The sequence below is a fragment of the Calliphora vicina genome, chromosome 5 (genome assembly GCF_958450345.1).
Source record: "Calliphora vicina chromosome 5, idCalVici1.1, whole genome shotgun sequence".
Lineage (NCBI taxonomy): Eukaryota > Metazoa > Arthropoda > Insecta > Diptera > Calliphoridae > Calliphora > Calliphora vicina.
Window position 1 is genome coordinate 73,423,936 of NC_088784.1, and position 20,120 is coordinate 73,444,055.

Consider the following 20,120-nt stretch of genomic DNA (forward strand, 5'->3'; position numbering starts at 1 on the left):
GAAAAATAAATAGTATAGATAGAGATAAATAAAAAATCAAACAAATCTCAATTGCATACTGTATCAGTTAATAAAAATCATTATTTTCAAGATAATTAAGAATTTTGCTTTTAAAGGTATTATACGAATATTCAAATGTTTTAAGAGAATTTGGCAAACTATTAAATATCCTAGCTACTCGCACATGGAATGAGCGTTCCAAAATTGATGTCAGTCTTGGTATTAAAATTTGGCGATTGCGACTAGATCGACTAAAAGAAAAAAATGAAATCATCCGTGAAATATTTCCATTTCTGAACATGTTATAAAAACAGAATAAAAGTCTAGATTTTATATAGTTTAAAAATGAACATTTTAAAAACCTACAAACATACACCGATACATGAGTACGGCGTCGTAAAGAGAAGAGGTAACGAATTACTCTATTAAACAATTTGGTGAGTTTTTTAATGTTATATCCTAAGGTACCACTGTATATTTCAATGCCGTACAAAAATATGGGCATAACTAATGAATGAATTATCATTATTTTTATATACATAGGTAAAATCAAATTAGTATTATAAATCCTTCGTAATGCGTAATTCAACCTGGATATAACAAAATTAATATGTCTGTCAAAATTAAGCTTATTGTCCAACCACAATCCAAGACATTTGATATGATCAACAATTTGAATTGAACTACCATCAATAGTCAGGGAAAATTTCGCCAAAGGTAAACCAAAAACCATAACTTTTGTTTTCAAAGTGTTTACGAGTAACATGTTATTTCGAAGCCAATTACTTATATTAGAAGTAATGTCTTTCACCACAAAAAAGAAAAAACAAATCATCTGCATATGCAAATGGAATACAAGACGGAATATTGTCAAAATCTCCAAAAATGTCATTAATATAAATATTAAATAATATGGGTCCAAGGACCGAACCCTGAGGTACACAACTTGTAAATTTTTTAATATTGTTAATGTTCATTTCAAGGACCGGAAAACGTTTTTTTTTTATAATATAAAATTTGAATGTAGAATAAATAAAAAATATAAATTCAAAATAAATATCCATGAAGTTCAGAAACAATAAAGTTCTTAAAAAATTTTTTCTAGAGAAAAATAAAAATAAAAAAACGTTTCCTTTTTGTACTTCGAAATTTAATTCAAATAATTTTTTCCTATTTAAAAGATATTTAATTGTATATAAAAATTATACTGAAAGCAAAATGGGTCGTTTCAAATTATACAATATGGAATCATATGTGGAGTTAGATAATAGTGGTATGGGAAAATGTTTGTTATGCTCTAAAATATTGAAAGCTCATATGGGTAATATAAAACGGCATTATAACAATATACATAAACAAGCCATTTCACCTGAAGAAGATAATTTGTCACCTACAGCAAAAAAAAGAAAAATCCAAAGTGTTAAGTTAAGAATGGACAAGGAAGAATTTATGAAATGTATTGTCAAAAGTATTACAGAAATGAATATGCCCTTTAGCAATTTTAATAACGAGGCATTTCAAAATTTGTTGCAACCGTGGACAGATACCTTTGGTATAAAATTTAACTCAAAATCAATTGGAGTATGCATAAATGAAATGGCAAATTTGGTACGCCTAGAAATACGCGCTGCTGTAAGTAAGAAATACATTTGTTTGAAACTGGACATAGCTAGTAGAATGGAGAGGAGCATAATGGGCGTTAATATTCAATTCATTAACCAAAATTTTGAAGTTATAGTTTATACAGTAGGAATGGTCGAACTAAAAGAACGACATCACGCACAGTTTTTAAAACAGCAAGTTTTAGACATTCTGGAAAAATACGGCATAAATATAAGCCAGGTCTACTCTGTTACCACTGATAATGGAGCCAATGTTATTAAAACATCAAAGCTATTGCAAGAATATTCGGAATGTGATATTGAAAACGAAGAAAATTTTAGTGACGAGGTATTCGACAATGTGACAACAAGTATTTCGGAGACATTGTCGGTTGTACATTGTGCAGCACATACATTGCAATTGGCAGCTTGGGATGTTTTAAAGCAATTAAAAGACAACATAAACAGTTGTCGAGAAAAAGTTAAACTTATTAGAAAAAAAATGCGGGAATTAAAAGCTAGCCCACTGCCCGTATTAGATAATACGACAAGATGGAGTTCTACTTTTGAAATGGTAAAATCATTAATAGCAACTAAAATTTGGATTGAATCCGACAACAACTTTACAGTAGAGGTCGACTGGAATTTTGCTATGACATTTAAAGAAAGTTTCAAGCCAATTGCCGATGCGACTACCTTGTTACAATATAAGGAACTCGTAATGGGTGATTTTTACAGAGAATGGCTTTTGTGTGAAACTGAATTAGAAGATATGTCAAATCAAACTATATTGCAAAATTATTGTTGAATGCTTTAAAAAAACGAAAAGAGGTGTTAGTTGATAATAAGGCCTTTATAGCTGCTATATATATGGACCAACGATTTTGTTTCAAGGGTTCCAACTACATTAGTGAGGATCAAAAGAAGACCGCTATTGTAAGTATTTTAATTAATTTTTTTTAATAAGGAATAAAAAGTAGATAATTGAGCAAAGCTCAACAAATTCAACCAATTTTTATTTCGTAGTCTCATCTACTAACAATTTATAATAAATTAAAACTAAGTGGGGAAATCAAAGAAAAAATTCTTGAAGAAGGCAGTTTTGAAGCAAATGTGTCGTCACCAAATGAAAATATAGAGGATCGTTATAGAAAATTAGAAATAAAAACTGCTCTGAGTTTCTCAAGGCGAAATAATTGCAGTTCCATCCAAGAAAGCCTAGAAAATTTGCAATATGAAGAAAAACTGCCTTTTAATACTAATATTTTGACATTTTGGAAATCAAAGAGTTTTAAAAACGATGTAATATCCAAGATAGCAGAAGTAGCTTTGGCTGTACCAGCAACGCAAGTTTCGGTAGAAAGGGCATTCAGTGCATTACCCATTATAATGCCGAAAAACCGTCGAAACTTGACTGCAGAACATTTAGAAAATATTTTACTCTTGAAGCTTAATCCTACACTTATTGAAAAAATTTCATGTTAAATATTAGAAAATTTTGCCAACATATGTATTATGTGGTAAAATCATTTTTATTTTGCCTTCTTGTTTGCTAAAATGAATATACGAATTAATTGTTGATGTTGAGTTTTTAAAATATTCACTGTATATACATATACATGTATTAACTTTTTGTTAAAAAATTATAAAAAAAACTTTTTTTTGTACAAAAAGAAAAGTTTTTTCTTTAATTTTTTTTTTTATAGAACAAAAGAGTTTTGAACTTTTACGATAAATATTGTTTATTGTTTTTTTGTTATTTTGTATTTGAACTTATACAATTATATTTCGTTTTGAACTCATGTGTTTTTTATTTTTTAGATAGAAACTTAAATTTTTTTGTTTTTCGTTCTTAATTTCTCGTCTCTGGTTCATTTAATATTCATTTAGTAAAAGATAATTTTATTAAAAATTAATTTAGAATGATAAATCATATAAAAACTTAAAACGCAACGGACAAAACAAAAGCACTCTCTTATAAGATGTTTAAAAATTTGACTCGGTACTGCATATTTGCAATGTGAGTTATCGCGAATCACAATGAATGCATTTAAAAATTCCAAAAGATAACAAGTAAGAGTGCTATATTCGGCTATGCCGAATCTTATATACCCTTCACCTTTGTTGTGGATGCATTATTATTTTTATACCCTTCAGCTTCGTGAGAAGGGTATATACAGTTAGTGTCATTAATATTCGGTTTTATTCATTCCACATATTGAAATAAGGTTTCTTAAGCCGTATTTGGTTTTTTAAGCTTATTTTTTTTGCGTAATTATTAAAAATGCAATTAAGTATTAGAAAATGCAAAATTTTATTTAAAAACGATAACAGTTCAAATAAAAAATGAATTTAATTCCTGTAACATAAAATATTAATCGTCATTAATATTCGGTTTTACTGACTATAAATAAATAAATAACTAATTTTAAAAACTATAATACTTAAGTTTAGTACCGTGTGGGATAACCATTTTGTTTGATAACTTCGCTTAGACGATTTGACATGTTTTTGACCATGCTACCTGTATAAGCCACAGAGATGCGGTCAAATTCTTCTTGAAGCTTAGATTTTAGCTCGGTTATAGATGTTATTTTGTGTTTTCGGATGCGCCGGTGTAACTCATCCCACAAATTCTCAATCGGATTGAGGTCTGGGGACTGAGCAGGTGGTTGAAGAACCTTGGAACAATTATAAAGGAGCCATTCTTGAATTAAACGCGACTTGTGTTCTGGGTCGTTATCTTGATAACATTTTAACGAGTCCAAAATACCCAGCTTATCAGCATTTTGTTTTAAATTTTGGCACAGAATATTTAAGTATGACTCCATATTCATGATTCCATCAATGAATACCAATTTTCTAACACCCGTAGCTCCCATACAACCCCACACCATAACGTGACCATTTCCATGTTTTACAGCTGGTTTCAAATTTTGAGGTTGTAGCTCTTCGTTTGGTGTTCGCCATACCATTACGTACCCATTGGATCCAAATACATTGTATTTGCTTTCATCTGCAAAAAGAACATAATCCCACTAAGATTTCGGTTTATTAAGGTACTCCCTTGCGAAACTCAAACGAGCTTTTCGGTTACGTAAATTAACCAATGGCTTACGCCGTGCTACCCGACCATTAAAATCTTTTGCCTTTATAGTTCTTCGGATGGTAGATGTTGACACTTCTTTCCCAAACTCATTTAAGACATCTGTGGCAATTTTTGGTGCACTTAAGCGCGGATTCGCTTTAATTTTTCTAACAATCGAATTCTCTTCGCGATCGGTTAGTTTTTTGGCTTGCCTGTCTGCTTTAGTAAGTGCATTCTACCTTCATTTTTGTACCTTCGGACTATGTCTCCAACTGTATTCTTCTTCATATTAAGCATTTCCGAAATTGTTTTGTAACTTTTACCCGTTTTGAAGTGAAAAATTACAACTTCTATCTTTTCGGGAGTATTTTTTCCTTTGCGTCCCATTTTCGCCTCTGGCAACAAACTATATTTTTTTACCACAAAATATAAAAATTATTATTAACTTTTGTTAAGTTGTATTAATATTTTGCAAAAAATTTACTTAACTGACCGGTTTTTGACAATTTTTTCAGAAATAACGGAAAAAACCGAATAATAATGACACGCAATAAATTGGGTTTACATACTTTCATCAATATATCAAGGTCGGAGGGTAACCACCAAACCATTTATGTAAATTTTTTTGAACACTTGCTCTGTTAGATTTTTTTGACATTTTTCTTTTTCTGATAATTATATCTTTATCGATAATACCAGCATATTTATATAGTTAAAGTAATAAACCGAATATTAATGACACTAACTGTATAAGTTTGTCATTCCGTTTGTAATTTCTACATTTTTCATTTCCGACCCTATAAAGTATATATATTCTGGATCCTTATAGATAGCGGAGTCGATTAAGCCATGTCCGTCTGTCTGTCTGTCTGTCTGTCTGTCTGTCTGTCTGTCTGTCCGTCTGTCTGTTGAAATCAATTTTCTGAAGGCCCCAGATATCTCCGGGATCCAAATCTTCAACAATTCTGTCAGATATACTTTCGAGAATTTTGCTATTTAAAATCAGCAAAATCCGTCCATAAATAACGGAGATATGAGCAAAAATCCGAGACAACCTCTGAAAATTTCATCAAAAAACACAATGTTGCATGCTTTGACAAAAAAACAACAAAACGTATGTTTCTATGTGCAAGTTTTGTGTATTTTGTTTTTTCTTGTGTTTTGTTTCTTTTGGCGTTGTTGTTGTTTTTTATACAACTAAACGTTTGTTTGGTTGTGTGTTGGTTTTTTTTACAAAAAAAACAACAAAACGTATGTTTGGATGTGCAAGCTTTGTGTATTTTGTTTTTTTTGTGTTTTGTTTCTTTTGGCGTTGTTGTTGTTTTTTATACAATTAAACGTATGTTTGGATGTGTGCCTTGCGTATTTTGTTTTTGTTTTTTCTTTTAGTGTTTTGTTTCGTTTGGCGTTGTTGTTGTTTTTTGTGTTCTTGATAAATTTAGGATGCTGTACGCTGAAAATGGGCAATGTACATACATATATACTAATTATAAAAAATAATAATGCATCCACAACAAAGGTGAAGGGTATATAAGATTCGGCATAGCCGAATATAGCACTCTTACTTGTTTATAATTAGTATATATGTATGTACATTGCCCACTTTCAGCGTACAGCATCCTAAATTTATCAAGAACACAAAAAACAACAACAATGCCAAACGAAACAAAACACCAAAAGAAAAAACAAAATACGCAAGCCAATGAAACCAACACACATCCAAACATACGTTTAATTGTATAAAAAACAACAACAACGCCAAAAGAAACAAAACACAAAAAAAAAAACAAAATACGCAAAGCCTGCACATCCAAGCCTACGTTTTGTTGCTTTTTTGTAAAAAAAAACCAACACACAACCAAACAACCGTTTAGTTGTATAAAAAACAACAACAACGCCAAAAGAAACAAAACACAAAAAAAAAACAAAATACACAAAACTTGCACATCCAAACATACGTTTTGTTGTTTTTTGTCAAAGCATGCAATACATTGTGTTTTTTGATGAAATTTTCAGAGGTTGTCTCGGATTTTTGCTCATATCTCCGTTATTTATGGACGGATTTTGCTGATTTTAAATAGCAAAATTCTCGAAAGTATGTCTGACAGAATTGTTGAAGATTTGGATCCCGGAGATATCTGGGGCCTTCAGAAAATTGATTTCAACAGACAGACAGACGGACAGACAGACAGACAGACGGACATGGCTTAATCGACTCCGCTATCTATAAGGATCCAGAATATATATACTTTATAGGGTCGGAAATGAAAAATGTAGAAATTACAAACGGAATGACAAACTTATATATACCCTTCTCACGAAGCTGAAGGGTATAAAAATAAAGGAAGACGTAGTGTGCACAATTTAAGTTTTATACAGTTTATTGTCAAAAAAAACAATGACAAGGAACAAGTACTCCAGTGAATTTGAAATTAAAGTTATTGACAGGTTTATCACTACATGAATTGAGTAAAAAATATTCAATTAACAGATCAGTTATTTCCAGGCTCGTTTCAAAATTTTTTAAGACTGGTCGCATATCACCGGTGCATTCTTGAGGTCGTTCGCGAAAAAAAACACGATATTATGATTCCTTGATCAAAAGAGCAATACATAAAGATCCTACAGCATCAGCTATTCAAGTACGAACAAGTTTAAGATTATGCGTTAGCGAAAGAACAATCCGTAGAAGAGTAGTAGAAGCCCGATTATTCAGCTGACGACCAGCATAAAAAAGCATTTCTATCAGCTAAGAACAAGAGAGCTAGACTGGAGTTTGCCAAAGCCCACATTGACTAGAGTGTCCAAAAATGGAAGACAGTGCTGTTCTCTGACGAATCCAAATACAACTTAAAAAGTTCCGCTGGAATAAGGCGTGTACGCAGACCAAAAGGAGAAGGACTGAATCCTAAGTATTGCAAAGGAACAATTAAACATGGAGGAGGCAATGTAATGGTCTGGGGTTGCTTTTCTGGTCAATGATTTGGGCCAAATCATAAAATTTATGTGATTATGGATCGGTTCATGTACCGTGATGTATTAAAAGCTTTAATGTTGCCTTATGCCAGTGAAGAGATGCCAATTATAGGGAGCTTCTAACAGAATAACGATCCTGAGCACCCCTGCAAAGTATGTAAGACTTGGCTACAGAGCAATAACGTTCAATTTCTTCATTGGCCTGGTCAATCTCCCGATCTCAATTCTATTGAGAACTTGTGGCACATTGTTAATATGAAAATAAATCGTGAAAATTGCTGAAATAAGGATTGTCAATTTTCACGATTTATTTCATGCCGTTAAAATAGCCTGGGAAGGAATACCGAAAAAACATAATCACCCTTATCGTGGTTGGCGTAAATGTCTTACGCCTACGACAGTTTCGTACTAGATTAAAGAACAAGTTTGCATTTTATCTTTAATCTAGTAGGAAACTGTCGTAGGCGTATGACGTTTACGCCAACCACGATAAGGATGAATATCTTCTATGCTAATCATGATGGATCCACCGCCATTATGATATGCGGTGTTTACGTTCTTCTTGTTCTGTGGTCATACGAAACAAAGATAAATTTGTTTGGATCCGATGGGAAATATTATGTTAGGCGCCCAGACAATAAGGCATATGATCCAAAATACCCCAAGAAGACCGTAAAACAAGGCGGTGGATCCATCATGATATGGGGGTGATTCTCCTCTTCTGTAAAGCTTAATGCTTCCATTTTCTGAGGAAGGGAGGCCCTTCAGATGGGAGTTTCAGCAGGACAATAGTCAGAAACACTCCTCAAAATTGGCAAAATATTGGTTTCCTGTCAACAAATTACCTCTTATGGAATGGCCTTCGCAGTTACCGGGCCTTAACCCAATGGAACACCTTTGGGGGGGAGTGCTCAAGAGGAAGCTAGAGGGTTTCAGTCCGAAAAATAAGCACGAATTATGGGAACAAATCCAGGAACAGTGATTTGACATTGACAAGGGCGTTTGCATAGAAATTGGTTGATTCCATGAGGTAGAGCAACTAAATATTAAGATAAGATAGTTTTTTAACAAAAAATATAAAGATGGGCCTCGAAAAGTTGAATCCTTTTACGCGTTTCTATTATTTTTTCCAGTAAAAATATTGACTCAATACATTGTTAGTCATATAATGTATTAAAATATAAATGAAAATAGGAATGCTGTTCTTATGCTGTATGTCTGATAAACAAAACTGCATATAAATTTTTTTAAACAAAACTAAATTTGACTAACATACTTAAATAGTTTGAGAAAAAAGCATTCGTTCCTATTATTTTTTCCAACACTGTATATTATTCCAATAAAACAAAGAACGATATTATAGCGAAAATAATTTTCGATATAATACTTACAGTGGTCGAATACAATGGAAACTTTTCCAAATATTCCATATGTAGCCCAAAATTTAAAATATTTTTTTAAAATAAAAATTTTTTATTTTAGTATTTTACTTGTATATTTTTATTTATATAAATTAACTGAAAAACAAACAACATAATTAATTATATTCTGAAAGAAGGGAACAAAATTAAAAATATTCACTATTTCGCTACTGACAAAACAATGGAAACTTTTAAACTTCTGCAAGAAAGAAGTGTAAAACGAAAATAATATTTAAAATAACGATGTAAAAAGCATCCTGTTTACAGTTATTTTATTTTATTTTTAAATTCTGGTAATTTTTCACAATTTCTCTTTCTAAGTTTTTCGCATAATTGCTTTTTTCAAAGTTAACGAAAATGGCTAATGTTAAGATTTGTGAAGACTTAAAAAATAAAATAATTAACGATTTTAAAGCTGGTTTAAAACAAAAAAAGTATCTGTGACAAATATTCAATAAATAAATCAGCAGTTTCAAAAATTATAAAGAAATTTCGTGAGACCGGTTCTGTAAAAACTCAACATTTAGGTGGAAGACCTCGTAAGACTACTCCTAGACAAGATAATTTAATAGCGAGAGAGTTCAAGAAATTCCCAAAAATAACTCCTCGAGAGGTTGGTAATAGCCTAAAATTAGAAATAAGTACCCGAACAGTTAGTCGCAGGGCAAATGAGGCTGGTCTTGGTTGCTCTCGTCCTGTGAAAAAAACACTCATTTCTAAAAAGAACCGTTCTGCTCGTCTACAATTTGCCAGGGATCATTTAAACTGGTCGATACAGAAATGGAATACTGCCTTCTTTTCCGACGAATCCAAATACAATTTAAGAGGCAGTGATGGGAGAACATTTGTATGAATATAAAATAAAATAAGACTGTAAAGTTTGGCGGTGGCAATATTATGGCATGGGGTTGTTTTTCACGGCAAGGTATGGGCCCAATTCATATTATAAAAGATACCATGACAGGTATAGGATACAGAACCATATTAAACGATGTTATGTATCCATACGCTGAGGAAAATATGCCCCTAGTTTGGAGATTCCAACACGAAACACACCTCTAGGGTTGTAACCGAGTGGTTACAATCCAACGAGGTACGTGTTTTGAAGTGGACTGCCCAATCGCCAGATCTCAATCCCATAAAAAATCTATGGGAAATTGTAGATCGTAAAATAAGGACCCAAAATTACACCAGGAAGGAAGATTTATCGGAGGCGGTTATAAGGGAATGGCAAAATATTTCAAAGGAGACCATTGACTCTTTAATTAGTTCAATGCATCGTCGATGTGTAGCAGTTATACAAAATAAGGGATACCCAACAAAATATTGAGTTATTGCAAAGTTTAGACCATATTTGTTAAAATAATACCTAAGTTTCCATTGTTTTGCCAATGCCGTAATAAAGAAATCTTTTAATTTTGTTTTCTCATTTTTAGAATTTAATTAATTATGTCCTTTGTTTTTTGTTAAATTATAAAATACTACAAAAATGTTAAAATTTTTTAAAAAATTATTTCAGATTTCAGGCCACTAATGAAATATTTGGAAAAGTTTCCATTGTTTTGTTTTCAACCACTGTAAGTCTACGTACTACCACAATTTTTGCCACTTTATTAGAGAAAACCCGGTAAATAAAAAAATAATAATGCAGTTTTGTTTGAAATCTATTTTTATTGCTATGCACCAAAAAAAATGTTGTTGCAATGTAAACTTGCAAAATTATTCATAAAAAACAATAAAAAAAACATTGACAAAAGTCTACATACGACCACAGCATGTCCTGGTTTTTTTGAATACTAAGAGATAAGCATGCAATTTATTAAGTCTACAGTTACAACAATATTCAGTAACTTTGAAAATACTGGTACAGTTAAAAACAAGTTGCGAAGTGATCGCCCAAAGAAACTACATCGTAGAGATGTAATCTTCATTTTAAAAGAAAACAACAAAAACCCAAAATTAAATACCACAAAATTGGCCGAAGAACTCGCAACAAGATCAGAAGTTATTCACCCTTATCATGGTTGGCGTAAACGTCATACATGGAATACATGGAATTCTGGAAGCGAGTTTTGTTCACTGATGAGTTGAAGTATAACATATTTGGAAGTGATGGGAGAGATTAAGTATGGCGCAAAACAAATAGAGCAATGGATACGAAAAACTTACTCGCTACAGTTAAGCATAGTGGTGGCAGTGTGACGTCTCAAATTGTCAAAGATTGGCTACTCTACCATGCCCCACGACAATTGTACACACCACCTCAAAGCCCGGACTTAAATGTTATTGAGCACGTGTGGGAAATTCTAGAACGGAAAATCCGAAAACATCTTATTACTTGTGCGCCAATGTTAAAGGAGAAGCTTCCAGAAGAATTGCAAAATATAACGTCCGCAGAACTGGAAAATTTAGTTGCTTCGATGCCCAGACGCATATTGGGGGGCCCAACGAAATATTGAATTTAATGAAAATTTGTATTCGCTGAAAAATGTTTATTTAGTGTACTGATCGTATGCAGACTTTTGTAATGCATTTTTATATAGTTATCACTGTTTTTTACACATATGGACATATTACTCTGGGTTTCTGATGAATTTAAGTGAAAAATTAGGTGAAATAGCTACTGATGACAACATAATTAATGCTGTAGTGAACCCAGGGAATTTGAACTTTTTGCATTTTAATGCACAAAGTTTAGTACCGAGGGAGAATAGTGATAAATTTGATGAAATTCGTAACTTAATGGAAGAATGCGATGTTGTTGTTGTAACAGTTCGACTGTATCCGATTGTTCTTTCCTGTAATTATAAGAGTGAATATTTTAATTATTTGTGTTGATGTCAGTAGGTGGAAGTGGGAGTTGGAGAAACCGCGCCACCTCAGTTGGTCTTAACCACAGGTCTATGGGGCGCAAATTTGTAGACCTGGTGGGACAATTAAATAAATTTATTGTATCGTGAGGACTTTGATGACAGGCGGGGCAACGGTTTAAAGTGCCAGGAACGATACGTTCTCGGTAGCAGTTGAGGAAACTGCACCAACCGGCTCTTAATTGTGCTAATATAGTTCTTGTATGCCTTGGTAATTGTCTCTCACAATCCGATATCGCAGGGGGGTGTTCATTTAGGACTCTGTTGCATGTGTAGCCATTAATGGCTTCAGTAACCGCCGTTTGATGCAACAATTTCCGAGCACTTGCAATAGACAATCTGTCGACGTCCGATGGTATGACGTCTTGGATGTCGCTGCGAAAGTGTCGAAAGTCCATCCGGATGTGTCGGGGAAGAGGATCCTGCATCAGAATCTGATGGTTGGGGTGACTCGGCAGATGGCATGCCAACAGGAACTGTCTAGTCAACAACACATTATGTTGTCTGACCGACAGTAACCTGGTCTCCTCATGTAGATGATCCACATTCGTCATCTTGACACAACCGGTTGCGATCCGGAGAGCATTATTTTGGGCCGTTTGTAAACCTCGACATTGGGTGTCACTGAGGAAAGAGGTCCATACTGGGGCAGCATAGTTGAGAAGAGAGCGACCAATTGCCTTGTATGTCGCTACAATCGTCTCTTTGTTCATGCCCCAAGAGGTGCCAGCTAGAGCTTTAAGGACCTTGTTCCTATTTTTAACCTTTTGGTTGATGTAGGTTGCGTGCCTTGAAAAGTGAAGGAGGCTGTCGAAGACTACCCCTAAAATTTTCGGGTTTTGAACCGTGGGGATAGTTCGACCTTCGACTGAGATGTTGAGCGCCGTCCTTACTTCTTTAGTCCAAGAGGTGAAAAGGGACACCGAGGATTTCGGAGCAGATAACCTGAGTTTGCGTTCCTGAAAAAAGTCTGTTATGGTGGCCAGGTATCGGGTAATTTTGTCACTTATGTCGTCGATGTTGACACCTGATGAAATAATAGTGCAATCATCTGCATACGACACCATAGAGACATTTGGGGGGGGTTCAGGTAGCTTGGCAAGATATATGTTGAAGAGCATCGGTGATAGTACTCCTCCTTGTGGCACGCCCATCTTTATCTTGCGGTATTTTGATTTCTGGCCTCTGAACTCGACAAACGCATGTCTTCCACATAGATAGTTGGCTATCCAGCGTTTGACATCATTTGGGAGTGTGGAGTTCACGATGTCATTAATCAGTATCGAGTGATCGACCGTATCGAATGCCTTGGATAAATCCAGTGCGGCGACGATGGTACGTTGACACGGTCGTTGCTGATTGAGGCCATTGGCGATCTGGGAGGTTATCTGAGTTAGAGCCGTTGTTGTGCTATGCGCTTCCCTGAATCCATGTTGATGTGTGGCGAGCGGGAAATGCTCTTTCAGGGTGGGTAATAGTAGGGATTCTAAAATCTTTGCTATTGGTGACAATAAGGAGATTCTTTTGTACAGCTGTACAAAAGAATGCGATGTAGATGTTGTTGGTGTTACGGAAACATGTTTTAAAGATTTTATTTTTGATGCAGCTGTTGCGATTTCTGGTTTTAAACTTTTTAGAAGGGATAGGAATGACTATAGAGGTGGAGGTGAATGGTAATGCCTCTATATAAAAGTTTCATCAATTTGATGATGGTGCGAAATTAACCCTAAGCTCTCTTTTGTTGTGTCTTATTTCTGACTTTCTGGTTGAATTTTCTGTTTTGGTGTACTTAGGGACTTATAGTAAAATTTCACGGACAATATTTTTGCGGAACATTTTAACCCCTTACATCCCTGTTTTAATGGAGTTTGTTGTTCTTTTTTAAAAGAAGGACAAAAAAGACCCATGCCTTGAGGAGTTAGAGGGTTAACATCTTCTACAAAAATGTTCTCCGTAACATTTTGCAGAAATTTGCTGAACACATTTTATACCTAACCCTCAAATGAAATCCAGATGTAAACTTTCAAAACGCCGATACACGTGTCTTTTTTTTTGTCTCCTCTATCAAAATTTATTGGTCGGACCTCGTAATTTTTTTTGGTGTTGTATAGTGTAATCGTACTAAGATGAATAATAAAAAAACTTAATATTTGTTAGTGTTTGTCTTCATTCAAATTAAATGCTTTACAATATTTTTGTTTTGAAAACAATTAGTTGACAAACTGTATGTATATTTCTTTGACAAAAAAAGAAAAATTTTAAAATATGTTCAAACATTTTATAACTTGAAAAGTACTTGAAAAAGGGGCTGATATTCAAGTTGAATTCAAATTAAATTTCCAATACTTGAATTAAAATTTATTGGGCTGCAAATTGGGAAGGCACTCCATAAAAATAATGACAAGAAAATAATATTCTACAAAATTGTCTTTCAGGCTTAAATTCTCCTGGAATCAATTCAAAACAATCTAAGGACAACATTAGCTCTATTGAAAATAAAGAATCTGGAAACTCTAAAGCATCTACTTCAAAACGTAAGGAAAATTATTTCTTAAAGTTTTAAAGAACATTAATGGTGATCCTTTCTATTTTAGCTTCAAACGATAAACAAACAGGACTCATGGCAAATAACAATTATAAACCAGCAATTCCTAATACAGGTAATTTAGACAACACACTAAAAGCTTTATGAACTCTATATAAAAAATACCATTTCATATCTTATATATTTTAAGAATCTAAAAATTTACCCAAAGCCACGAGTGCAACTATATCCGTTGCCACAAATAATAAAACTGAAGCGCAAATACTACCCATAACCAATACTTCAGTAACAGAACCAGCTGTAGAAAACAAAGTAATTGAACAAAATAAGAATGAAGCACCACAAGATATGGATACTAATGATGTCAATCAAAAAGCAATAATGCCGGAGGCTGTCAATAATTGCAATGAACATGTTAACAATGAAACCCAACAAAATAATATTCCTTTACTTACTGATCACTCAGCTGGTGCGATTGCAAACATACCCGTTACCCTGGATGAGTTTAAAAAAGTTTCTCATCATGAGGAAATTGTGAACAAACTCTTCAAAATAAAAGCCCAAGATGATAAAGAGTTATATTATAAATACAAAAATTCCCAGGAAGCTTTCGACAGCACTTTACACAACTACTATCGAGCATTTTACTTGTCACCCACCATACGAGAAACATTTCCGATACGTTTTAAACCATTGCCAAATTCTCTTAAAAATCGGTTACTACAAATACCTGAAGGCATAGTAAAGTCAACATCATTGAGTAGCTTTCGAATAGAAGAACTTGTTTCGTTTGAATTTAATTTGCCAGTTGTGAGCAATGAAGACGAGGAAGTTAGTGCTGATGCACAGCAACATACTGGTAAGTTTAATTTCAGTTAATATTTTTCGAACTTGTAAATTACACCAACAAAAATTTTTTTCGTTTAAAATTAATATTTCAAATACGATGTCTGGTTATAGGTTAACTTGTAGATATGCTGTCCACTATTTAATTTTTGTATGAAAACTCTCAGCATATATTTAGGTTAAAGTATAACTGGGAGTTGAAAGGCCAAACATTTTTCTCCTTTTAATATTTAAAAATTTTTACAGGTAAAAGTTACTATAAATTGAACGCATAGAAAAGCAAATAAAAATTATTTGGTTTTTATAATTAAAAAAATCTACAATTTGTGAATATTATTTCACTTTATTTGATATAAAGAAATTCAATTCTCTAAGCAAACATTTTTTAAAATTTAACAATTAAAGTTATTCGCAGAAATTATATTGAAATTTTCATATTTTTGGATATAATCATCGTTAAGTTCAATATTTATTTAAAAATAATGAAACATTTCGGCGAATAAAAAATCATATAAAAATTATTCGTACGTTTTAGACAAACTTTTTGAATTTTTCAGTATTTTTTCAATTAATTTATAAAAAATATTTAATTTTCTTAATAAAAATGTAAAAAATTATTACGAATAAAAACCGAATAATAAATATTCGTTTGCAAATTTTAAATTTTTTTTAATTTTTAATTATATTTCTATTAATTTCATAAAAAAATTTATAATTTTCTAAAAATTTGGACGAATAAAACGCGAATAAAAATTATTCGCTGAAATTATATAAGAATTATCGTTTTTCTGATTATTACTTGCGATGAAAAATATATCCATTGCGAGTGTTGTCATTAAGGTTTCATATCTGACAGCATGATTTGGGAGTTTTTTTTTGGTTTCAAACGAATCAGTTGCGCGCGGTTACGGGTTCCCTGTGATGGTCTGGCATTACCTTAACGCCATATAAATTTGAATTTTGTTTCTATTCGGCTGATCTCTTACGCATCGGGTTATCGCAATGGATCTATTTTTCATCGCAAGTAATGATTCGGTGCAAAAATGATTTTCTTTTATAGCATTGTAGCAGCATTTCAGACATACAAAATCGCCTTTCACGGTCTATCAGCTTTAATTCCGGCTTTTGGCCGAATCCCAATGATCTTCATGGAGTAATGCCTCCAATTCTTGGTCTTCAAATTTGTTTGTCTGGCTAGGTCAATCATTGTCTTCCGTGTCAAAATCACCACTTCTGAACAGCACAAACCATCTCTCGCACGTTGAAACAAAATTCGAAATTTTCGAAGCAAAAAATATTCAAATAATGTTCATTAACTATGTGAGAAAAAAAGATAGATATGTACCAGTGAATGATACGCCATCTATTGTAAATCCCGCATTTTTAAGTCATACACCCAATATTAAATTTGTTATTATCATTTAATCAACTTATATTTCAATTCATATTTGTTTTTAGCTGTAAACAACGTTAACCTTTCTTCAACATCACCAACAAAGGATAATCAAAGTTCAGGTTCAGAAAGTAAAACAACATCTACTACTGCCAGTGGTGCAACTAAAAGATCAACAACTGGGGACATGAAATCTACATCACCTATTGGAAAAAAATGTAACCTTCTTTTGTAAAAATAGTTTTTAAAATATTTTTAATAACTTCTGTCGTTCTTTTTAACTTTACAGCCAAACAAGCTCAAGATGATACGGAAAAGAAAGGGAAAACAAAAATATTGTACAAATATTTATTGCCCTATGTCCACTGTTGTCCGGTGAGATTTTCCGAATTTCGAAAATATACCAATGTCTCTGAATTGTTTAGTGGTCATTGTCAAATGCTGTATAAAAGTCTAAAAAAATTGCCTTATATGGTACATCGTGCCTATGTGCTGTACTATTTAGCGCCCGAATATAGAAACTCTACACCTTTAAATAAAATAAAAACTCTACATGAATGTCCCATCGATTTGAGAAGTAAAATTTTCGAAATACCCAGAAATCTCTATTTAAAAGGCGAAAATACAGACAATATAGAAACTCAGGAGAATATTCAAACACCCACAAAGAAAACCGACAATATACAAACTGAGCTGAATACTGAAATACAGATAGAAGGGGCCGCAGATCTGGCAGCAGAAACGACTGGTGCAAAGAAAATTTCCTCCAAAAGCTTTGTAGAGATATTGGAAAATCGTCTATTGCCACCTATAACTCTGCCATTAACTGGAAATTGTAATGCGGAAAGGTACTGGACTTAAAGTAATATAAAATTGCCATAATTTATGTTAATTTTCTTTATTATAAATTTCAGTCAATGTCCCAATACCAACTGCGTTTTTCATCATATTACCCAGTTGGAATTTGTTCAACTAACAAATATCTTACACATTTTACCAGCACCGCATGATAACTCTGTGATACAATATATATACAAAAAATGTATCTATCAAATAGTTAAGGAGAAAACTATTGATGACAAATATGTTGTAAAAAATGCGTTATGGCGTAAACTTTTGAAACACAATGAAATGTGTGAAAAATGTGATAGTGATATACAGCCTACTCTATTAAAGCAGGTCACATCAAGGGATATTATTGAGAATGAAAGAGAAAGGTAATTAAAATTATAATAGACTTGTATTGAATGTATTATTATTTTTTTTTTTTTATTTATTTTTAACTTTTTCTAATGATAGTACGGCAACTGTTATCGAGAGCAGAGATGCTAATAATAAAAGGTACATTTTATTTATTTATTAGAAATGCTAAACTCATTTCTTCATTTCTTTTTGAGGACATCAACATTTTGCTTTTTATAAATTCATAAAAAAATTGTATTCGATTTTGTATTTGTCTTTTTTTAAATTTCTTTACAGTATGCAAACTAACCCAACGATTGCAGAGGAACCAATGAAAGCACCAGCTCTTAATAAAAGGTAATTTTTTTTATATTTATTACCTGTTTTTTGAAACCTTAACTTAATTTATCTTAACAAAATAGAAGTGTTTGTTTGGTCCAAAAGTGGACAACTCGGAACGACCCGATTATCACTCGGTCAAATATTGTCAATCCAGCGAAAGCTGTATCGACCAATGTTTTTTCCTCAGATGGGCAGAATATGCTGGCAATTTTGTTCAAACTCTTTAATTATGGCCGTCATTGAACAGAACAGTAGCGAGTTGTTGTGTATCTGTAAAGAAGACTAGCAAATTTGTTGTGGCCAATAAGTGCACTTTTGTAAATTACAATAATACCAACTGACATTGCCTTACAAACTTTATTCACGAATCCTTCGTTACATGTCTCCTTCCTCATGTGCCAGAGGAGGCGAGAAATGTTTTAGAAATATTGTTCTCACGGCAGCAAGGCGCTTTATCCCAACACTAGACCAAATTAACCATCTTATCTGTTTGTCACACAACACGATCACCTACTGCTAACACAGAGTGAACTAGAAAATATTATCTGCTACTCAAAACCCTCAAAAGCTCTTGAACATTTGTATGCTGTTGCTCAAAAAACTTAGTACAGTAGGTTTGGAGTATCTTACACAACTCCTAGGTTCGCCAATTGGTTGTACATGATATTTTTTATATTCACCCTCTTGGGAGCATATGGCTTTCACAAAGTATCTCCATCTTACACGATTTGTTGCAGTTGTTTTCGCGTCTTCCCATGTAAGATTGCACTGTCTTAGTTATTGGAGTATCGTGCGTCTCCATGTATTCTTGGCCGACCACGGCTTCTTGAGCCTTGAGCATTCTACTCCAGCGCCATCCTTGTTATACTCTCTAAAGTCTTTCTGATAGTATGGACGATCCACCTCCATTTCCTACGTTTTATTTGTGTTAGTATGGGTTCCTCGTTGGTAAGTTTCCAGAGATCCAAGTTGCTGATGTTGTTTGGCCAGAATATTCTGCATATGATTCTGAGGCACTCGTTGATGAATACCTGTAGTGATGGTGTTCGATACTAACCAAGTTTCACTTCCGTACAACAGAGTAGACTAAGCTTGGTTCGTCTGGAAGTATGTGAGTTTCTCCATACTGGTTGTAGACTTCTGAATACTGTACTGCCTAAATAGCAGAAGCCTTCTACGTATTCAACTGGTTGGCCTTGTAGCATGATGTTATCGGTGCTAACGTTGTTGATTATCATAGCTTTGGTATTCTTGATATTTATCTCATGTCCAACATTGGTAGCAAAGTACTTCTATATAGTGTTCTAGGAACTAGTTATTTAGAAATCGTTTACTTGTGTGAGTAAACAATGTGATGCAAAGTCTTCCTATTCGCTGCATTAATCCTACGATTTTGACCATATTTCGCACTTCTTAAAAGACAGAACGTGTTGAACCGATCCCAAAGTCAATAATTGTATGTGCACTAGATTATTTAAGATATATCTCTACCTTCCAGCTTTATCTAAGGCTGTGGGTCATATATTAAAGTAACCTTTAGATTAACAATTTCTCCCTCTTCCTTGATATGACTGAAGACTGGTGGTAAAGCGCCTTCATTCATTCAACTAGGTGAATTATTCTAACATAATTAGAGTTGTTTGGTTTTACTGCGACTGTTTGTAAGCAATGGCTTACTCTTGGTGCTGGTGGTCTCCATGACTCAGTTTTGGGGAAACTTCTCTTAATTTTAACGATTGTATATTCATATAAGGTAAAAGAAATAATTTTTGAAATTCCTGATCGTTTTGAAACAGATAATAGCATTTCTATTGATGATATCTGTCTATGTTTGTCGAGCAGCTAAGATGATTCGA

At 33.2% G+C, this 20,120-nt stretch overlaps 1 protein-coding gene across 1 annotated transcript in view; it reads left to right on the forward strand.

The window, feature by feature from the left end:
* Nucleotides 1-20,120, forward strand: part of tea (telomere ends associated) — a 42,502-nt gene that overhangs the window by 5,738 nt on the left and 16,644 nt on the right. The window contains exons 6-13 of the mRNA XM_065514134.1: nt 14,392-14,490; nt 14,551-14,616; nt 14,692-15,360; nt 16,806-16,958; nt 17,030-17,588; nt 17,655-17,957; nt 18,040-18,081; nt 18,220-18,279. Coding sequence (XP_065370206.1) covers nt 14,392-14,490; nt 14,551-14,616; nt 14,692-15,360; nt 16,806-16,958; nt 17,030-17,588; nt 17,655-17,957; nt 18,040-18,081; nt 18,220-18,279 — 1,951 coding nt within the window. The remainder of the gene's footprint in view (nt 1-14,391; nt 14,491-14,550; nt 14,617-14,691; nt 15,361-16,805; nt 16,959-17,029; nt 17,589-17,654; nt 17,958-18,039; nt 18,082-18,219; nt 18,280-20,120) is intronic.